At 46.9% G+C, this 18250-nt stretch overlaps 1 protein-coding gene across 1 annotated transcript in view; it reads right to left on the bottom strand.

Annotated features, from left to right (window-relative positions):
• Positions 1-18250, bottom strand: part of FER1L6 (fer-1 like family member 6) — a 277132-nt gene that overhangs the window by 117479 nt on the left and 141403 nt on the right. The window contains exons 26-27 of the mRNA XM_029591997.1: positions 3755-3993; positions 1671-1799 (exon numbers count right to left, since the gene is read on the bottom strand). Coding sequence (XP_029447857.1) covers positions 1671-1799; positions 3755-3993 — 368 coding nt within the window. The remainder of the gene's footprint in view (positions 1-1670; positions 1800-3754; positions 3994-18250) is intronic.

Genomic DNA, 18250 nt, shown 5'->3' with positions numbered 1-18250 from the left:
TAGAAATCCACGCCCCACAAATGGCTACATTAGACATCACTAGAAACCGTGCAATTTCAGTTGCCACCCTAAGACTTTGAAACGCTATCCCTGAACCATTGTGGGAGACCTCTGACAAAGAACTTTAAAAGGATCTTGAAAATATTTCTCTTCAGACATTTAATGGGTAATATTGATTTCCCAGTGCAGAGTAAATTCAATTTTCTTTTTTTGATCCTTTATATGATAATTTAGATATATCTTCGAGGACTTTATAAGGGTTTGGAAGATATTCCTTTAAGCAGGCATTTAATCTGTAATTTTGAATTTCCAGTGCAGAGTGTATTTATCTTAATTTTTTTTCAAACATTTATTCTTTCATTTGCTTTTGACTATGTATGTTTTAATGCTTTTTGATTATGTTTGTTTTACATTGTGAACCATCTTGGGCCATTATGTAGAGCATGGCATACATTTTTGTAAATAAATAAATGGAAATATGAAAGCAAGAACTATAGTGGAAACTCCCAAGAAGGCAGACTCTGCATATAGTGCAATCCTGCAGAAAGAGAAACCGAAATGCATTTCCTCCTGTATTGTGAAAAATACACAGCTATCATGAATGCACTTTGCTAAAATTGACATATTTCATTCTTTAAACTGAAAATAAAATACTTTTCCTTTGTTGTCTGGACATTTTTCTAATCATGTTGGTCCTCATTTCTTGTTTCCTGCTTTCCTGATGTCAGTCTTCTAACTCTTTTTTTTTAGGGCCTCATTTTCCATTTCTTCTCTCTCCTCCTCACTTCCTTCCCTACATCCCTCTATCCCTGTCATCTCATTTTTCTCCATTTCTCTGTCTCACTATAAAATCATAGGAGATTTCATCCCTCCTTCTCCCACTCCATGGGGACAACAGTTGATCTTCAGCTCACATTGCAGACCATCATGGATGGGGGAGAGCAGCCATGGCAGGAACAAACTGTTCCTCAGTCCCATGAGCCAGGAGGAAGCTGGCAATACTACTCATGCGTCCTGAAGGCCTGTAACCACTCCTGTGTCCTGAGGGCAGGATCATGGAATACAGGCAGTTCTTTGGTAGCTTTATTGCAAAGGGGACCTGGCACACTCTAGTTGATAGCGCCTTGTGTGACCACTCAGGTTGCACAGCCTAAAGCTGGCCATGAACATCTTTATTGAATAAAGATTGTTTTTTCCATAGGCACAATATGGGAAATATGTCATTCTTCAAAAAGGCCTATAAAGAGACAGAAGATCAAGGAGGAAACGATTCAGAGATAAGCAAATGTGGCAAAAATATACCCAGAAATAATATCAATCATCGTGGACGCTATCAGATCGATCAATAAGCATTCCCCAACATAGCTCATTTTTTTGCCCATGTCTGCAACATTTTACGAGCTCCAGAAAGACGCTATCTTTGGTTCAGTGCAACTATTAAGAAGAACACAAGCAGCAAATCTAACAAGTTGAGATTGTACCTATCATACTCTGGTAGAAGAATGGGCTTCACGCCTGTTTATGCAAAACAAATCTAAGTGGGAAACGTTATTCTGTGAGAGAACATGATGACAAATATTTACTTATTTATTTGTATTCCACTTTTTCAGGTAATTACAAATAGTAAATGAAAAACAGCAATCAGATGCTATTGTGATCATTGTTAGTACCTTCTGCATTTTCTCCAGGGAAGCATAGTACTTTGACCACCAGTCAATAACATTCTCTGCGCATTCATCAGCAATTGTCCTCTTTTTCCTCTTGGTGGAAAGTCGAGTGGACCTAGTCCTTGACAGAGGCTGTTACAAGGGGAAAAGCAAAGCACTGTGTTAGGGCCTCATTTATTAAGGCTTTTTCTCATCCTGTATCTACGGAAGATGGGGGGGGGGGGGGGAAGTTTAGGAAACACCTCCTCAGTCTCCACTCCAGCACTATGGGAGTCCAAGAGGGACCCAATGAAATCAGAAAGATGAACTGGAAATGGGAAAAAGTGTCAAGATGCTGGAGAAGTAAGTCTTGCATGCTGGGTGTGATCTGCAGAGGTCCAATATCAATACTTTCGCCCCATGAATATCGGAGCCCAATTGAATAACCATGTGCATTTGAAAATTCACTCCTTTAATGTTTATCTACATTCAAGTCAAGAATGTGCATTACTATGCTAAATAATTGAAATAATAGCACCATGCGGGGGCAATTTTCAGGACACCCACACAGCTGCAAAGTCCAAGGGTACATTTTATTTGTGCCAATTTTCAAAGTAAAATGCAGCGCAGGCTTTTGCTTTAAAAATTGCCCAAGGGAAAGGCATCCACAGAGGCTGGCAACTGCTTCTTCTGCAGGTACTTTTTTCTACCAAAACTATGCGCATACTTTTGAAAACGTACCACAATGCAGCCTTGGCAGGAACAAACTGTTCTTCAGTGCAATTTTACTTGCATAAAGGGTTGGGAAATGTTCCGATAAGAAATTTATGCAGGCAAAATGCTTTCTACCCATGCAAATCCCCTCAGGGAGGGTAATTTTGTAACTGTTCAGATATGGCTGAAGTCTGCCTGTAACTTGTACTACATTTTCAAAAACAAACTTATATGTATAAGTTCGTTGTGAAAACAGTTGGGTAATTGGGCCCCATTCGAGCACAGAATAACTTGCGTAAACAGCTGCACGTCCTCTTCGGAGGGCGTAACTTATGCCGTCTAATTTACGTGGATACTTTTTAAAATCAAACTAGTAGCAGCCTAAGTTCCAACTCCATCCCAGTTCCACCCCCGGGAATGGCTCTCTGTAGTTCACAAGTGTAACTGATTTATGAATTTATTGATATACAAATTAAGCCTTGGGCTATTGTATAACCAGGTTTTATGCTTGTAAATACATTTCAAAAGTATCCCCTATGTTTAAAAACAACACACCATAAGCTGGAAAACAAACAAGAAAGATGTTAAAGAAAATGCATCAACATTCAGATGCAAAAAAGGAGCATCACCATAGGGGGGAGACACATGGGGGCGGGGTTTTAAAAGGGTTTCACGTGTATATTACGCGCGTAACCCCGAAAACCTGCTCCTGCGCGTGCCGAGCCTATCCTGAGATAGCACTGTTATTAAAAAGACCCCTCTATTAGTTGACTTTGTACTGGAACCACATAGTTATGCATCTTTTAAAAATAATATTACAATGGCTTTTTATGGGCAGTTATGGTAGAATTTTTCCCAATCTTTCCTGTACAATGTACAGGCCAAGAGACAAAATTCCTTGGCGATGCGGTCTGATGCTTCTAATCTAGGTGCTAATTTTGTCATAATTAAGTATCTCACCCAATTTTCTGATTTCCTTTTCTGACTTTTATTCCTCACATGATGTTAGTTCTGTTACTTCAGAGGGCTGAGGAGAGTGGGACAGGATTTTATGATTTATTGGTTTGGGTATAATTTTATTTTGCGGATGGCATATGGGATGTTCATTTTGATCTGCTATGAATATAATGGAGGGGGGGGAGGGGTTTGCAATTTTTATTTCTATTTTCTGTCGTTTTCCTCCAATCCCTCATATTTGTGGATCTCTTGACTATATATTTTTTTTGTCTAGTTTGTATTATTGTGTAGACCTGTGGAATACGCTTGTAACAATCATATTAAAAGTTAGTACATATTAAGTTAAAACACGAAAAGAGAAAAATAGTCTTTTATTAGCTTAGAAGTTTACAGTTAAAAAAAACAGTTTCAAGAGGGTAAACAGTGCGGGACTTTACCTTTCTCTTGTCCCCTTTCTCTGTTTTTAAAGGGGGGGTAGTCGAATCGGGTGCAGTCGTCTTAGCGGGATCCGGATCTAAACCCGAAGCTGGGAGAGCACCTGGAGCTGGAGCTGGTGGTGGCGTGGGAACTGGACTGGAAGCCTGAGCCAGGGTCGATTCCACATCAACATAGATGTGCTCTGCTGGAGGCTGCACTTCCTCGGGTGTGTCATAGGTCACAAGCCCCTGGGGTTTTGCTGCAATCAGTAAAAGATAAGCAAGGTCTTAAACAAAGAGGTTTGTGTAGAAGGCAGGGGAGTTGCATTAAAAGACTGACTGGCAGAAAGTGTATCATGGGGGCGGGGGGGAAATAATGGTCCCATACCTAACCTGCAGGTCGATCCAGTAAAGTGTGCTCCGTCGGAGCGCACTGTCAGCCTGCTCTGGACGCGTGTTTTCCCTTACCCCTTATTCAGTAAGGGGAGGAAAACACGCGGCCCACCCGCGGCACCTAATAGCGCCCTCAGCATGCAAATGCATGTTGATGGCCCTATTAGGTATGCGCGCGGGATCCAGTAAGTAAAATGTGCAGCCAAGCCGCACATTTTACTCTAAGAAATTAGCGCCGCCCAAAGGTCGGCGCTAATTTCTTCCGGCGCCAGGGAAGTGCACAGAAAAGCAGTAAAAACTGCTTTTCTGTGCACCCTCCGACTTAATATCATAGCGATATTAAGTCGGAGGTCCCCAAAAGTAAAAAAATGTAAAAAAAAAAAAAAAATTTTTGAATTCGGCCCGCGGCTGTCGGGCCGAAAACCGGACGCTCAATTTTGCCGGCGTCTGGTTTCCGAGCCCGTGGCTGTCAGCGGGCTCGAGAACCGACGCCGGCAAAATTGAGCGTCAGCTGTCAAACCCGCTGACAGCCGCCGCTCCAGGCCAAAAGGAGGTGCTAGGGACGCGCTAGTGTCCCTAGCGCCTCCTTTTCCTCGTTTGCACCGCGTCGCCTAATTTAAATACTGGATCGCTCGCACCGGCGAGGGGCCGGTGCACGCGCCGGGAGAGCGGGCGTTAGTCCGCTCTCCCACGGACTTTACTGGATCGGGCTGCTGGTCTGTGGATATAATTTTGGGTTTTAGGTTTGTTACATGTTTGTTACCAAAACGAGAAAAAAAAAATGTTGGCAGATGAAAAGTGGTTAAGCAATGGAGCGATGGCCGTGTATGGAGAAGGTTGTGTGTCATGCGGAGCTGTTTATTATCTTAATTATTCATGATTTGCCAAGAAAAATAATTGGAACAACTTAATTCAAGATTAATGAAGGTAGCAAGGCAAGAAAGTGGAAGGTGGCATATATTTTATTGTTCTGAATAATTAGTTTACAAGTTAGAATGATATAGAGTAGATACCCACACATCCACATTCCTCTTTTAATCTGCTTCCCTGACCAGGGAGGCCTCACAGCTAATGATACAGCAAACAAAGGCCAGTCCAGAGGACCTGAAAGTTGTCCAGAATGAGGGCTCTTGACAAATTAGGACAGCTGAAGTGGAAGAAGCGAGCCTTTCAGATGCAGATTCACAAAGCTTTATTGGCATAACAATGTGTGCATGCACTGCCAAAGTAAATACATAAACGGTTAAAGGAAAAGGAGAAAGAGAAAAACACATGGTAACGATGATGATAACACTAAAATAAAATGACAAGGGACAGAAACTTCATTCAGAACAAAAAAAGAAAGAGTGAAACAGCATCTTGGATTTTGGTGGGGGAAGGGGGAGGCAGAGAAGAGTTCATTCCAGAGAGGCAGGGCCAGGTAGTGAGAATGCACAGAAGTGGAAGAGACCTGCTTGGTGGGGCTGATGCAGAGTAAGATGCAAGCCTGGGAATAGAGGATAAAAGGACAAGTTTATAGAAGTGGCTGGAAGAGAAAGGCTATGTATGCATGCATTTGCAGGTAAGGGTTAGGAGCCTGTGCCTGATGCAGACTGTGAGAAGGAGCCAGCATGGAGATGGCATCAAAGATGTGGTGTGAGAAGGAAATAGAAGACTATATGGGAGGTGAGGAGCAGAATTTCAAAGAAGTTGAAGGAAACAGCACGAAGGATCAGGAATGCTAGAAGGCAGAGAGTTACAACAGTAGAACAACCATGGAGCCGTACATGACAGGAGTCGGGGCGAGAGAAATATGGAAGCTGTGAGTGCTGTAGAGCTAAGGGCAGAAGGAAGGAGTAGAGTGAGAGGGATTATTTGGTACTGGAAACTGTACAGGAAAATGAATACTGGGAAACCATAAGCAGTCTATAATGATTAAAAGAAGTACATTTAATTCAGGGCCAGTTTTTCCACTAGACAAACTGGGCAGTTGCCTCCTAGAGTGTCATAATGTTGGGGGGGATGGCAAATCTGCCAGGCAGCACCTATCAACCTTTGAAATACAGTTCCATAAGGGAATGGATGCTGGGTGGATGTGGGGATGGGGAATGGGGAATGGAAACAGAACGGAAGCTGGGAGGGGCAGTTATGGAGAGAAGGTGCTGGGTGGGTGGAGAGAGCAAGGGTGCTGGGCAGGTGAGGGTGGGTGGAGGGAGAGGAGAGGAGAGGAACTGGACAGAGGGATAGAGAGAACGGATGCCGAGCACTGTGTTCAGGGGGCAAAGAGAGGGGGGATGCAGAAGTTGGCAGAGGGTGAGAGGTGGGTGCTGAGTGGTGAGAGAGAAGGGGGATGCTGTGCCAGAGCTTTCACCGATAGGCAGGTATGTAAGGGGAGGGACACTAGACTGAAGGTTCACCTGGCCCTGCTTCTACTGGGTTAGAAAACAGAGAGGACAACTTTCAAACACTGCACAGAAGTGTAAAGTCTGCGGGTACTTTTTACCTGCAGAAAAAACTTTTCCTTTGAAAACTGAGTCAGAGAAAGTATGCACACAGAGCAGCACCTGCCGTTTCTCCAAGCAAACTGCATGCATACTTGTATGCATATGCACATAACTGCATGCACACATGCGCAAGCGAAAACCTCTCTCCTCCTCTGCCCCGGGGCCCCTCCCCTCTCTGCCTGCACTGGCCCTACACACGTACATTTACACGCAGAGAGGATAGGCAATTTTCAAATACCCCCATATCCGCAGGTATAACACCGTTTTATCCATGATTAGCTTAACAGGTGACTTCATATCCTCAGGGACAGGCTGCGATAGATTTGGCTTGCATAGTTTACATCTATGGAATTATAGTTCCAATTTCTTAAAAAAAAAAAAAAAAAGAAGCAGCTCATTAGGCATGATGAGCTATCAAAATAACTTATCATGCCTAATGTGATACTGATGCATTGTATTGCTAATACTGCACATAGAGATAGGATGGGAAATGGGCTAGAAGCCTATTTCATCAAATAGTCATTTGGGGGGTCAATTTTCGAAAGGTTTGAGCAGCTAACTCTTAGGCCCTAGCCAGTTCAACCTCTGCTTTTAAAGATTGTCCCCCCAGCTATTGAAGAGATAAATTTAACCCCCTAAATTTACAAGGCAGCCAAATTTAGCAGGAAAACCCCCTACCCCAGAGTGGCTCCAAGGGCCGGGCAGCTGTCCTAAATCTAAACTGGATCAAATTTTGACCAGCTAGATTTTCAGCAAAAAATCTAGCTGGTTAAGTTCGGCTAAAAGTAACCAGTTATCAACTCTGTTCAGCTTGTAGTCAATCTGACAAGAACAAAAAATGCGGATTACAATGGATTTCATAGTTAACATTCATACAAATACATGATGAACAATTTTCCATCATCAAGAATACTGGTAGGTTTTAGAAAAAAAATAAATTACTCACACTAAAAAGACATCTGTAAGCTATTTCCTAGATTTCCATCTGAAAAGTATTCCACTGACTTACACTAGGAATATGAGTTCCTGGACCATTTTTATTTATTTATTTATTTTATTTCTTTAATATTTTTATATACTGACGGTCATTGGGAACATCCCGTCGGTTTACATTTGAACACAATATCGCAACAGGCTTTACACAGAACAATAACATGAGAAATTGTAGGGAGGAGAAGGGGGAGTATAAGGTTCAATCCAACAACAGTAACTACAAATATAATACTCAGAAACAGTAATCATAATCAATTATAGTCCATAAAATATTGATTAAGAAACTTATATACAGAGGAAGGGAACTTATATGGAGAGGAAAGGAATGGCTATATTCACAGGGGTTACCTGTAAATTTGGAGAATAGCAGGGGGTATTTTGAGGGGGAACTTTGAGGGGGTACGTAATACTTGCCTGGTGGTAGGGAGAGCTAGAAGCAGCTGTCCTGAGGGGGGGGGGGGGGAGGACATGGAAATCTACCTCATGGAAATCTACCTCACTATATCTCCCTCTGACGTCCTTTGTACTCAGTGGGATTTAGCACACATCTCTTTCATGCACTGTAACTGGCAGCCTGCCTTGAATGAGAAAACCGAAACTGATCTCGTTGCATCGCAGAACTGTGCAGATCAATACAAGCTATGGGAAATGTACCAATGAATATTTTAGTCATTAGAAATGTAGCTTTATGCTCCAATCCGCATACTAGCAAGTTGCTTCTGTCGTTCCCCTCATCGCAAAGACATGACCAGAATATAAAACTGGAGCTCAGGTTAGAATCTGTACGGTTTCCTCCCATTCGGTTGGCAGATAGAATAATACAACCATTAATACACCCCTTTCTTTATTTCTGAAGTGAAAGAGATATTTGAAAGTTCCTACTGGTTTGCTATTATGGAGCTGAATTGTTACGCTCGGGCTGTGTTCTGGTGTTGTGAACACCACCCAGAAGGGTGGCTCCAGGTGGAGAGAGACAGGGATGGCTGGAAACAGTGTCAGAGTCCAGGCTGGGTCAGGGCAGGCGGCAGATAACAGTGTCAGAGTCCAGGCTGGGTCAGGGCAGGCGGCAGGTAACAGTGTCAGAGTCCAGGCTGGGTCAGGGTACCTAGTAGTAAGGCAAAGAGCCCGAAGGCCACACACGCACACACGGCAGGGAAGAGGGCCCGTAGGCCACACACGGACACAGGGCAGAGAGCCCGAAGGCCACACACACACACACGGCAGGGTAGAAGGCCCGAAGGCACACACAGCGCAAGGCAAGGCAAAGCAGGGTAGAAGGCCCGAAGGCACACACAGCGCAAGGCAAGGTAAAGCAGGGTAGAAGGCCCGAAGGCACACACAGCGCAAGGCAAGCAAGGAAGGCTAGAGCAGGGAGCCCAGGTGAGCTCGATGCCGAAGCACCGAGGGAACTGTCAGGCAGGGTTATAAAGGGAAGACCAGAACATAGAGTGACCAAGGGAGATGGACTGGGCCTGTCAGGAGAGCCAGCTCTAGAGGGACCCCTGGTGGTGAGGCGGTTGCACAGCAGCCATAGCCGTAACAGCTGACTAAAGCGGCGGCATTGTTACTTGTCATCAGAAGTCTGTGCTCGTAGTACATTGATGCAGCCAAAGCATGAAGACAGCATAAACAACTGAAAACTGACTTCAGCTGGAGCCATTTTGTAAAAAGGGGACATGGTCCTTATAAAAGGAACCTGCGTTTTTATCCTTAGGAATGGAAAAATAGAAAATATATTTTGGATGGAAAGGAAAGAAGAATACTGATATGATGATGAGCAAAGAAGATCAGTTGATAGCCTGAGAAACAGAATTCTGTCACTTTAAAAGCGTAATCTGTGCACAGTGGCCTCTGTTCTGCAAAATCTGAAAGCGAACAAAACATTTTGGGCAACAGTAAATCCTTTCAGGACAGATCAGAATATCACTCTCCCCAAGCTATCCCAAATATCGTTATCACAGCATGAGTTAAAAAAATGTCTGGGTATGGAATTATGCAAAATGGAGGCCTATGTAATTTGCAAATAAAAAGCATTTACATTGAGTCTGTAAGAGAACATACTTGTCTTTTCTGAATTTTGGGCAACTGTCCATTACAAGAAACTCTAAAGAACACTTTGGAAGCAAGAGAGGCAATGATGTCACTCTTAGGCATAGCAATACCCAAGAACTCTCCGGATCTGACTCGGAAACTCCAGAATTCTAAAGGAATCCTAAAGGTCTCTGGGCCATCACCAGTAAACTCTGGGTGCCCTGTGTTGAAGCAGTCTGTGCAGGCCAAACGGGAAAGGAATGAGGCATCTGAGGGGGCGAAATAAAAGTTTTAAAATAAATAAATTGATCTGTGAAGGTAGAAAAAGGGGAGGAGGAATCCCATTGGCCCACATGGGCAGGGAAAGAGGAGGAGGGGTTAGATTGGCCCATGAGGGGAGAAAGGAGGAGGGCATCAAACTGGTCCGTGCAGGGAGGAAAAAGGGGAGAAAGCAAATGTTGCTTACCTGATGTAACAGGTGTTCTCATAGGACAGCAGGATGTTAGTCCTCACAAATGGGTGACATCGAGGATGGAGCCCACCACGGAAAAACTTCTGTCAAAGTTTAACAGAACTTTGACTGGCCCCTACTGGGCATGCCCAGCAAGGCACTGACCCTGCAGCCAGCAGGGGTCTCCCTTCAGTCTGATTTTCAAAGCTACAGGCAGTGCCTAAAAAGTAAAAAGAAACGAACCCAACACCGCGGGGTGGCGGGCGGGTTTCGTGAGGACTAACATCCTGCTGTCCTGTGAGAACACCTGTTACATCAGGTAAGCAACATTTGCTTTCTCACAGGACAAGCAGGATGGTTGTCCTCACAAATGGGTGAGTACCGAGCTGAGGATGTCCTGACTTGCACCAAATGCACCCAACGGTGTGCAAGAGGCACAACAACTGGGGTGGAATTTGGGAAAGGGCATCCGCACCCCACCGGGCAGGTGGAAGGGTGTTGGTACATCAGGTTGGAAAAAGGTTACGCAAGACAGATTGGCCGAAGATGGAGTCCTGTCTTCCAGCCTTGTCCAAACAATAATGGGCTGCAAAGGTATGGAGAGAACTCCAGGTTGCAGCTTTGCAGATGTCAGGAAGCGGCACTGATCGAAGGTGTGCCACTGACATCGCCATGGCCCTCACAGAGTGTGCTTTAACACGGTCTTGAAAAGGAATGCCAGCTTGCTCATAGCAAAAAGAAATGCAGTCCGCCAACCAGGAAGAAAGAGCCTGCTTACCCACAGGTTGTCCTAACTTGTTAGGATGGAAAGAGATGAATAATTGAGTGCTCTTCCTGTGAGAAACTGTACGGTCTAGGTAAAAAGCTAGGGCCCGTTTACAGTCTAGGGTATGCAGGGTCTGCTCTCCAGAGTTGGAGTGGGGCCTGGGAAAAAAGATAGGTAGTACGATAGATTGATTGATATGAAACTCCGAAACTACCTTAGGCAAAAATTTAGGGTGAGTGCGGAGTACCGCCCGGTCCTGCAGGAGCTTAGTGTAAGGCGGATAGGTAACTAGGGCCTGTAATTCACTAATCCTGCGAGCCGAAGTAACAGCCAAAAGGAATAACACTTTCCAAGTGAGATATTTAAAGTCACAGGAGTGGAGAGGTTCGAAAGGAGGTTTCATTAGACGACCAAGAACCAGGTTAAGGTCCCAGGATGGGGCCGGAGGGCGTTAAGGTGGCTTCTAATGGAGCAAGCCTTTAAGAAAGCGTGTTACCAGGGGTTGTACTGAAATAGGATTACCCCCAATACCCTTATGGAAGGCGGCTACCGCACTGACATGCATTCTGATAGAAGAGGTTTTAAGACCGGATTCAGAGAGATGCCATAAATAGTCCAAGAATTTGGAGATTGGACAGGAAAGGGGATCAAGGGACTGAGAAGTGCACCATGATGTGTACCTTTTCCATTTGTATGAATAAGACTTTCTTGTGGAAGGCTTTCGTGAAGCTATCAGGACCCGAGAAACGGAATCTGAAAGGTTAAATGGTTGAAGGACTAACCTTTCAACATCCATGCCGTCAGGGACAAGGCTTGGAGGTTGGGATGGAGGAGGCATCCGTCGTTTTGAGTGAGCAGATGCGGGTCCTTTCCCAGAGGAATGTGCCTGCGGATGGAGAGATCCTGGAGTATTGGAAACCATACTTGGCGTGGCCAGTAAGGTGCTATCAGGATCATGGTTTCTCCGTCCTGGTGTAGCTTCACGAGAGTCTTTGACACAAGAGGGAGGGAATGCTTAGAGCAGACCGGTTGTCCACTTGAGGGAGAATGCATCCCTCGGCCGAGAGTGCTGGCTCTGAATGAGAGAGCAGTAATCGTCCACTTTGTGGTTCTGAGGGGACGCAAAGAGGTCTATGCGGGGAAAACCCCACTTTCGAAACAGAGAGGTCGCTACGAGAGGGTTGAGTGACCACTCGTGTGGTTGGAAGACACGGCTCAGCTGGTCTGCCAATACATTGTCTACTCCCGGCAGGTAAGTGGCCCTGAGGTACATAGAGTGGGAGAGGGCTTCCGCCCAGATCTGCGCAGCTTCCTGACACAGAAGGAAGGAGCCTGTGCCTCCCTGCTTGTTTATGTACCACATGGCCACTTGGTTGTCCGTCTGGATTAAGATTATCTGATGAAATAGATGATCTTTGAAAGTTCGGAGCGCATAGCGGATTGCTCGAAGTTCCAGGAAATTGATCTGGTGTTCGGCTTCCTCTTTGGACCATAACCCTTGGGTTTGGAAGTCGTCCACATGGGCTCCCCAACCGATGTGAGAAGCGTCGGTGGTTAGGATTACTTGCGGATCCGGTGGAAGAAAAGGTAAGCCCTGAAGGAGGTTGACCTGAGTCGTCCACCAGGTTAAGGATAGGCGCAGCGCTTGTGTGACTGTGACTATGGAGGACAGAGGCTGAAAAGCTTGAATCCATTGGTGTCGTAGAGTCCATTGTGTTACTCTCATGGCTAGTCGGGTCATGGGAGTGACTTGAACCGAGGATGCCATGTGTCCTAGGAGAATGAGGAACTGGCGAGCCGTGGCAGTGTTCTGAGACTGGAGCTGGCGAGCCAGGGATATTAGGGTGTGGACCCTCTGAAGAGGAAGGTAAGCCTTTGCCTGTAAGGTGTCCAAGTCTGCCCCAATGAAGGATAAGGTTTGAGACGGGACTAAGCAAGATTTCTTGTAATTGACAAGAAACCCTAAGGAAAGGAGTGTTTGAATTGTCAATTTTAGGGAGGATTGAGCTATCTGTTGGGTGGAGGCCCTGATTAGCCAATCGTCCAGGTAGGGGTAGACGTGGACACCTTCCTTCCTTAGGAATGCTGCTACCACTACGAGACATTTGGTAAAGACTCGTGGGGCAGAAGCCAGACCGAAAGGTAGGACACAGTATTGATAATGGTCGTGGCCTACTAGAAACCGCAGATATTTGCGATGGGATTGTGTGATCGCAATGTGGGTATAAGCGTCCTTGAGGTCGAGAGAGCACAGCCAATCCCCTCTTTGTAGCAGAGGGAGCAGCGCGCCTAGGGTTACCATTTTGAACTTCTCTTTTTGAAGGTATTTGTTGAGGGCTCGAAGGTCCAAAATGGGACGTAGTCCCCCTGATTTCTTTGGTATTAGGAAGTATCTGGAATAGAATCCCTTGCCTCGCTGAGAGGGAGGAACGGGTTCTATAGCATTTGATTGCAGAAGAAGAGATACTTCCTGTTGTAAATGAGCCAAATGGGTGGATAGACTCCACGCTTGAAGAGGCGGGGAGTCTGCCGGAAGAGTTATGAAGTTGAGGTGGTAACCCTGTGCGATAATTGTTAGCACCCACTGATCTGAGGTGATCTGCAACCAAGGTTGTAGAAAATGGTACAGTCGACCTCCTACAGGAATGTCTGGAAGAGGGGTTTGGCATGTGTTCCCTACAGGGGAGTCAAAGGCCAGCCGCAGGTCCAGGAGGAGGGGCTACAGTAGGCCTTTGTTTCCTAGGCTGACGCGGCTGAGGCCTAGTAGAGGATCGAGCTGGACGAGGCCTGGCCGATGGAGGGTAGTAACGGCGTGGCCGAAAGAACGACTTCTTAGAGTCCTTCTTAAGTGGTTGTTTGGAGGAAACCTCAGACGGAACAGAAGAAAGTTGTTTTAACGTCTCGTGGTGATCTTTTAATTCAGCTACAATTTGCTGAATTTGTTCTCCAAACAAATTGTCCCCTAAGCAGGGTAAATCCGCTAAACGATCCTGGACCTCTGGGCGAAGGTTGGATGACTTTAACCAAGCCCAACGTCTGGCCGAGATGGCAGTAGCCGAAACCTTTGTGGAGGCATCGAAGATGTCATAAGCCGTTCTGATCTCGTGCTTCCCCGCTTCAAACCCTTTGTTAAGAAGGGCCTGAAGCTGTGGCTGGTATTGGTCAGGTAATGTGTCAGCAAAATCTTGCATCTGTTTAAGGATGGCTCTGTTATATTGCGTCATGTAGAGTTGATATGAGGCTATGCGAGAAATCAGCATAGCTCCATGGTACACTTTCCGTCCCACACTGTCCAGGAATTTATTGTCCTTGACAGGCGGAGTGGAGGAGTGTGGCTTTAGACGCTTGGCCTTTCTTTGTGCGGACTCAACCACAACAGAGCGATGATCCAGTTGAGGCTTTTGAAAGCCTGGTGCTGACTGGACGAGGTATGTGGAGTCAGCCTTCTTGTTAACTGGTGATACAGATGAAGGAGATTCCCAGTTTTTCTTTAAGAGATCGAGAAACACCTGGTGAATGGGGATGGAAGCGATGATTTTTGGAGCGTCCAAAAATTGAAGCAGTTCCATCATCTGGTGTCTATCATCGGTCTCAGATTGCAGCTGAAAAGGTACAATTTCGGACATCTCCTTTACAAAATTAATAAAGGAGAGATCCTCTGGAGGAGATCTTTTTCTACTCTCTGTAGGAGAAGGCGGTGATGGTAAATCTGTGTCAGAAGATGTATCATCACCCCAGGTATCATAGGGATCACTTGGGGATTGAAGCCCTGATGGACCTGGTTGAGGATCCGAAGGCATCGAAGGAAACCTTGGAGGAACCGGAGGTACAATCGGCACTGGGAACGGCATCGAGGGTTTCGGTGCTGCCGATGGAGTCGGTGCCGGTCTTGGAATCGATGGAGCCGAAGGATAAATCGGTGGAGATATACGAGAAGGCACCGATGGGACCACCCCGGAAGGGGGAATCAGGAACGGTATTTCTCCCGCCGATGAAAATCCAGTCGGAGACGATGGCGCTGTCGGTGCTACTGGAATCATCGATGGAAGGGCATGTACAAGTGCTTCCATACGTTGTAGTAGCGGTGCCAGCGCTTCCACCAAAGGTTCGGTGGTCGGTTCCTTCCTCGGTGGCGGAGTCGGTGCCGGGGTCGATGCCGGTGGCGGTGCCGGAATCGGTGTCGGAGACGGTGCCAATGGAGGTTGGAATCTTTGCATCGCTTTCTCGATGGCCTCCTGGACCAGCCGGTCCAGTTCAGCCCGGAGACCAGGGGTAACAATACCCGGCTTGACGGGAGAGGGAGGCTGAGGCAGAGCCGGAGGGACCACCGTAACCGGTGGGATCACGGCTCCCACACCCCGAGAGGGTGAGGGTTTCCTCGATGCCTGCGAACGAGAGGTGGACGGTGCCAAGTCTGATCGAGGCCTCTTAGTCGGTGGTTCGGCCTGTTCAGAGGTCGATGACTGTGGATCCTCGACAGGCCGAGACTTGTGCCGTCGATGGCGATGCTTGTCCTTCCGGTCTCCTCGCCCATCCGGGGAGGGGACAGGAGTCGACGGCCGAGAAGTCATCGATGGTGGCCGGTCACCGGAGGGTTGACGATGGTGGTGCAATTTCGACGGTGCCGGTTCCGATGACGTCGATGCTATCGATGGCGTTGGGGTGGGTGCATGGAAGAGGAGCCCCATCTTCTCCATCCTGGCCTTGCGACCCTTAGGTGTCATTAGGGCACATTTGGTGCAAGTCAGGACATCATGCTCACTACCCAAACACAAAGCACAAACCCTATGGGGGTCTGTGATTGACATAGTCCGGGTACAATCCGGACATCGACGGAACCCCGTCGCCATGGCTTAAGGCCAAATTTAGTCGCGGGCTCGGTAAGTGCCAACAGGCCTCGAGGGCCAAATTCGACGGTAGTCGAGGAAAAAAGGCAAAAAACTTACCGGTTTCCGCGAAGGTGACAAAAATTTGTCGAAGGGAGACCCCTGAGGGGCAAATTTTCTTCGGAAAGAAAAGTACCGAATTCCTGTCAGGAACGTGGTAAGGGAGCTCCTTTCACCGCGTGGCAACTGCTGCGCGGAAAAAAGAAGACTGAAGGGAGACCCCTGCTGGCTGCAGGGTCAGTGCCTTGCTGGGCATGCCCAGTAGGGGCCAGTCAAAGTTCTGTTAAACTTTGACAGAAGTTTTTCCGTGGTGGGCTCCATCCTCGATGTCACCCATTTGTGAGGACAACCATCCTGCTTGTCCTGTGAGAAAGCGTTGGATTGGCCTGGACGGGCACAAAGAAAGGAGGAAGTGTCGGATTGGTCTGTGCAGGCAGGTACTATTGACCTGTGGATGAGCAAGAGCAGGATAGGGCTGGAAGAAGGATCCATGCCCTTCAGCTGAGGGAGCTTCAAGGAGGAGAGAGAGAATGAGTGTATGGAGGGGGAGAGAGCGTATATGAGTGGGCATGGGGGGAAAGAATGTATTTGAGTGAGCATGTATGTGGGGGAAAGATCATGTGTATGAGTAGGCATGAATGGGGGAGAGAGTGTGTGTGAGTGGCCATGTGTGTGTGTGAATAGCCATGTGTGCAGAGGGGAGGGAGTGTGTGCGTGAGTGGCCATGTGTGTGATTGGGTATGTGCATGCAAGGGTGTTAGTGCGTGTATTCAAGAGGAGAAAATCTGTGTGCATATTGCCTGACCCTCCCCTGCTATTTAACAAAAATCTCAGGGTGACTGGAAATTCAAAGTTCAAGGTGTCAGCATACCTTGCTGGAAGTCGAAATTTCACGGAAACCCAGACTGGGACCAGGTGGAAGAAAAGCTGACAGCTGGCAGAGCAATAGTTAGAGAAAAACAGGGATGGGGCTGCTGTTAGGAAGACAGAGAGCAGGAATGGATAGGCAGGGAGATGATAAACTGGTAGGGAATCTCCATGTAAGAAGCCTGGGCAGGTGGCTGGGAGGGGTTTTTAGTTCTCTGTCACTTGGTTGCTTTCCCACTGGATGGAGTTCTGCCAGGTGTTATTTAATCCCTGATACGCATGTCTGAGATACGCAGATAACCTGGGCTATAAATAAGGAACTTTTAAGTAACGAGAACTTATGCATTTCATATCTCATCTTTGGAAAGGCGAGAGCAGTTGAGTATCTACCCAAAGAGCTTACTAACAGGCCGATACAGTACAGTCTGGAAGGGTGTAAAAAGAAAAGAAAAAAAATTTAAATTGGGCTGGCGGCTGGCGGGCCGAAAACCGGACGCTCAATTTTGCCGGCGTCCGGTTTCCGAACCCGTGGCTGTCAGCGGGTTTGAGAACCGACGCCGGCAAAATAGAGCGTCAGCTCTCAAACCCGCTGACAGCCGCCGCTCCGGGTCAAAAGGAGTGTAAGTGTAAGTTGCCCTTTTGCCCGTTTCTACCGCACCACCTAATTTACATACTGAATCGCGCGCACTGGCAAGTGGCAGGTGCGCACGTCGGGAGAGCGGGCGTTCGTCCGCTCTCCCGCGGTTTTACTGAATCGGCCCGTAAGGTAGTAGCACAAATTCACAGAGTGGTAATTTTGTGCCAGGTCACCAACCTGAAACCTTTTAGGATCAGCGGCCCATGCAGGTCAGAGGGAAAGAGGCAGTGCCAGTGGCCCGCGTGGACCAAGGGATCAGCGGCCCCTGCAGTCTAAGGGATGAGGGAGCAGCATCAGTGGCCCACACAGGCCGAAGGGAACAGGGTGCCATCAACAACCTGGGCGGGCGGGCTGAAGAGAAGAAGGTGTCCGTCTTTCTCACTTGCCAGGCCCTGAAGAAGGAGAAGAGCTGCTATACAGCGGGACCATCTGTTTGGGATGCCATCCCCCCTGACCTCAGACAGGAACCATGCTTACTAACATTCAGAAAAAGGCTTAAGACAGGGTTGTTTAGACAAGCCTTTCCTGATCCCAACTGACTCTCCCAACTTTCTCATTAGACAGACTTCAACCACCTATAAGAAACCCGTCAGCACTATGTAAATAATTTATTCCTCTCATTGTTGTTGGTTAAATTATTCCTGCTTCTCTTCTTCTTTCCCTAGTTCCAACTTCCCCTGTTTTATTGTAACTTTTTACTTCTTTGCTTCTCATCACCGATTTATTGTTCAAAGTTAACACTCCCCCTGTTACCTGTAAACCAGCGTGATGTGATTGTATCATGAATGACAGTATAAAAAAAGCTCCAAATAAATAAATAAATAAATAAAATAAATATACTCTTGAGTACCTGGATACAGTAAGCGAAAGACTACCAGGGATGTGGTGGTGGGGGCGTTTGGACCAGGCCTATGCCACTGGAGGGGGTGAGCTGAAAAGAAGTTTGGTAGACCCTTTTGCTATTACTGTTCCCCCACCCCCTGTCCCCAGTACCTTTCCTTTTCCAGAAA

The sequence above is a fragment of the Rhinatrema bivittatum genome, chromosome 2 (assembly GCF_901001135.1).
Source record: "Rhinatrema bivittatum chromosome 2, aRhiBiv1.1, whole genome shotgun sequence".
Lineage (NCBI taxonomy): Eukaryota > Metazoa > Chordata > Amphibia > Gymnophiona > Rhinatrematidae > Rhinatrema > Rhinatrema bivittatum.
The sequence above is the reverse complement of the archived record's forward strand: the minus strand, read 5'-3'. Positions and strand labels throughout refer to the sequence as shown.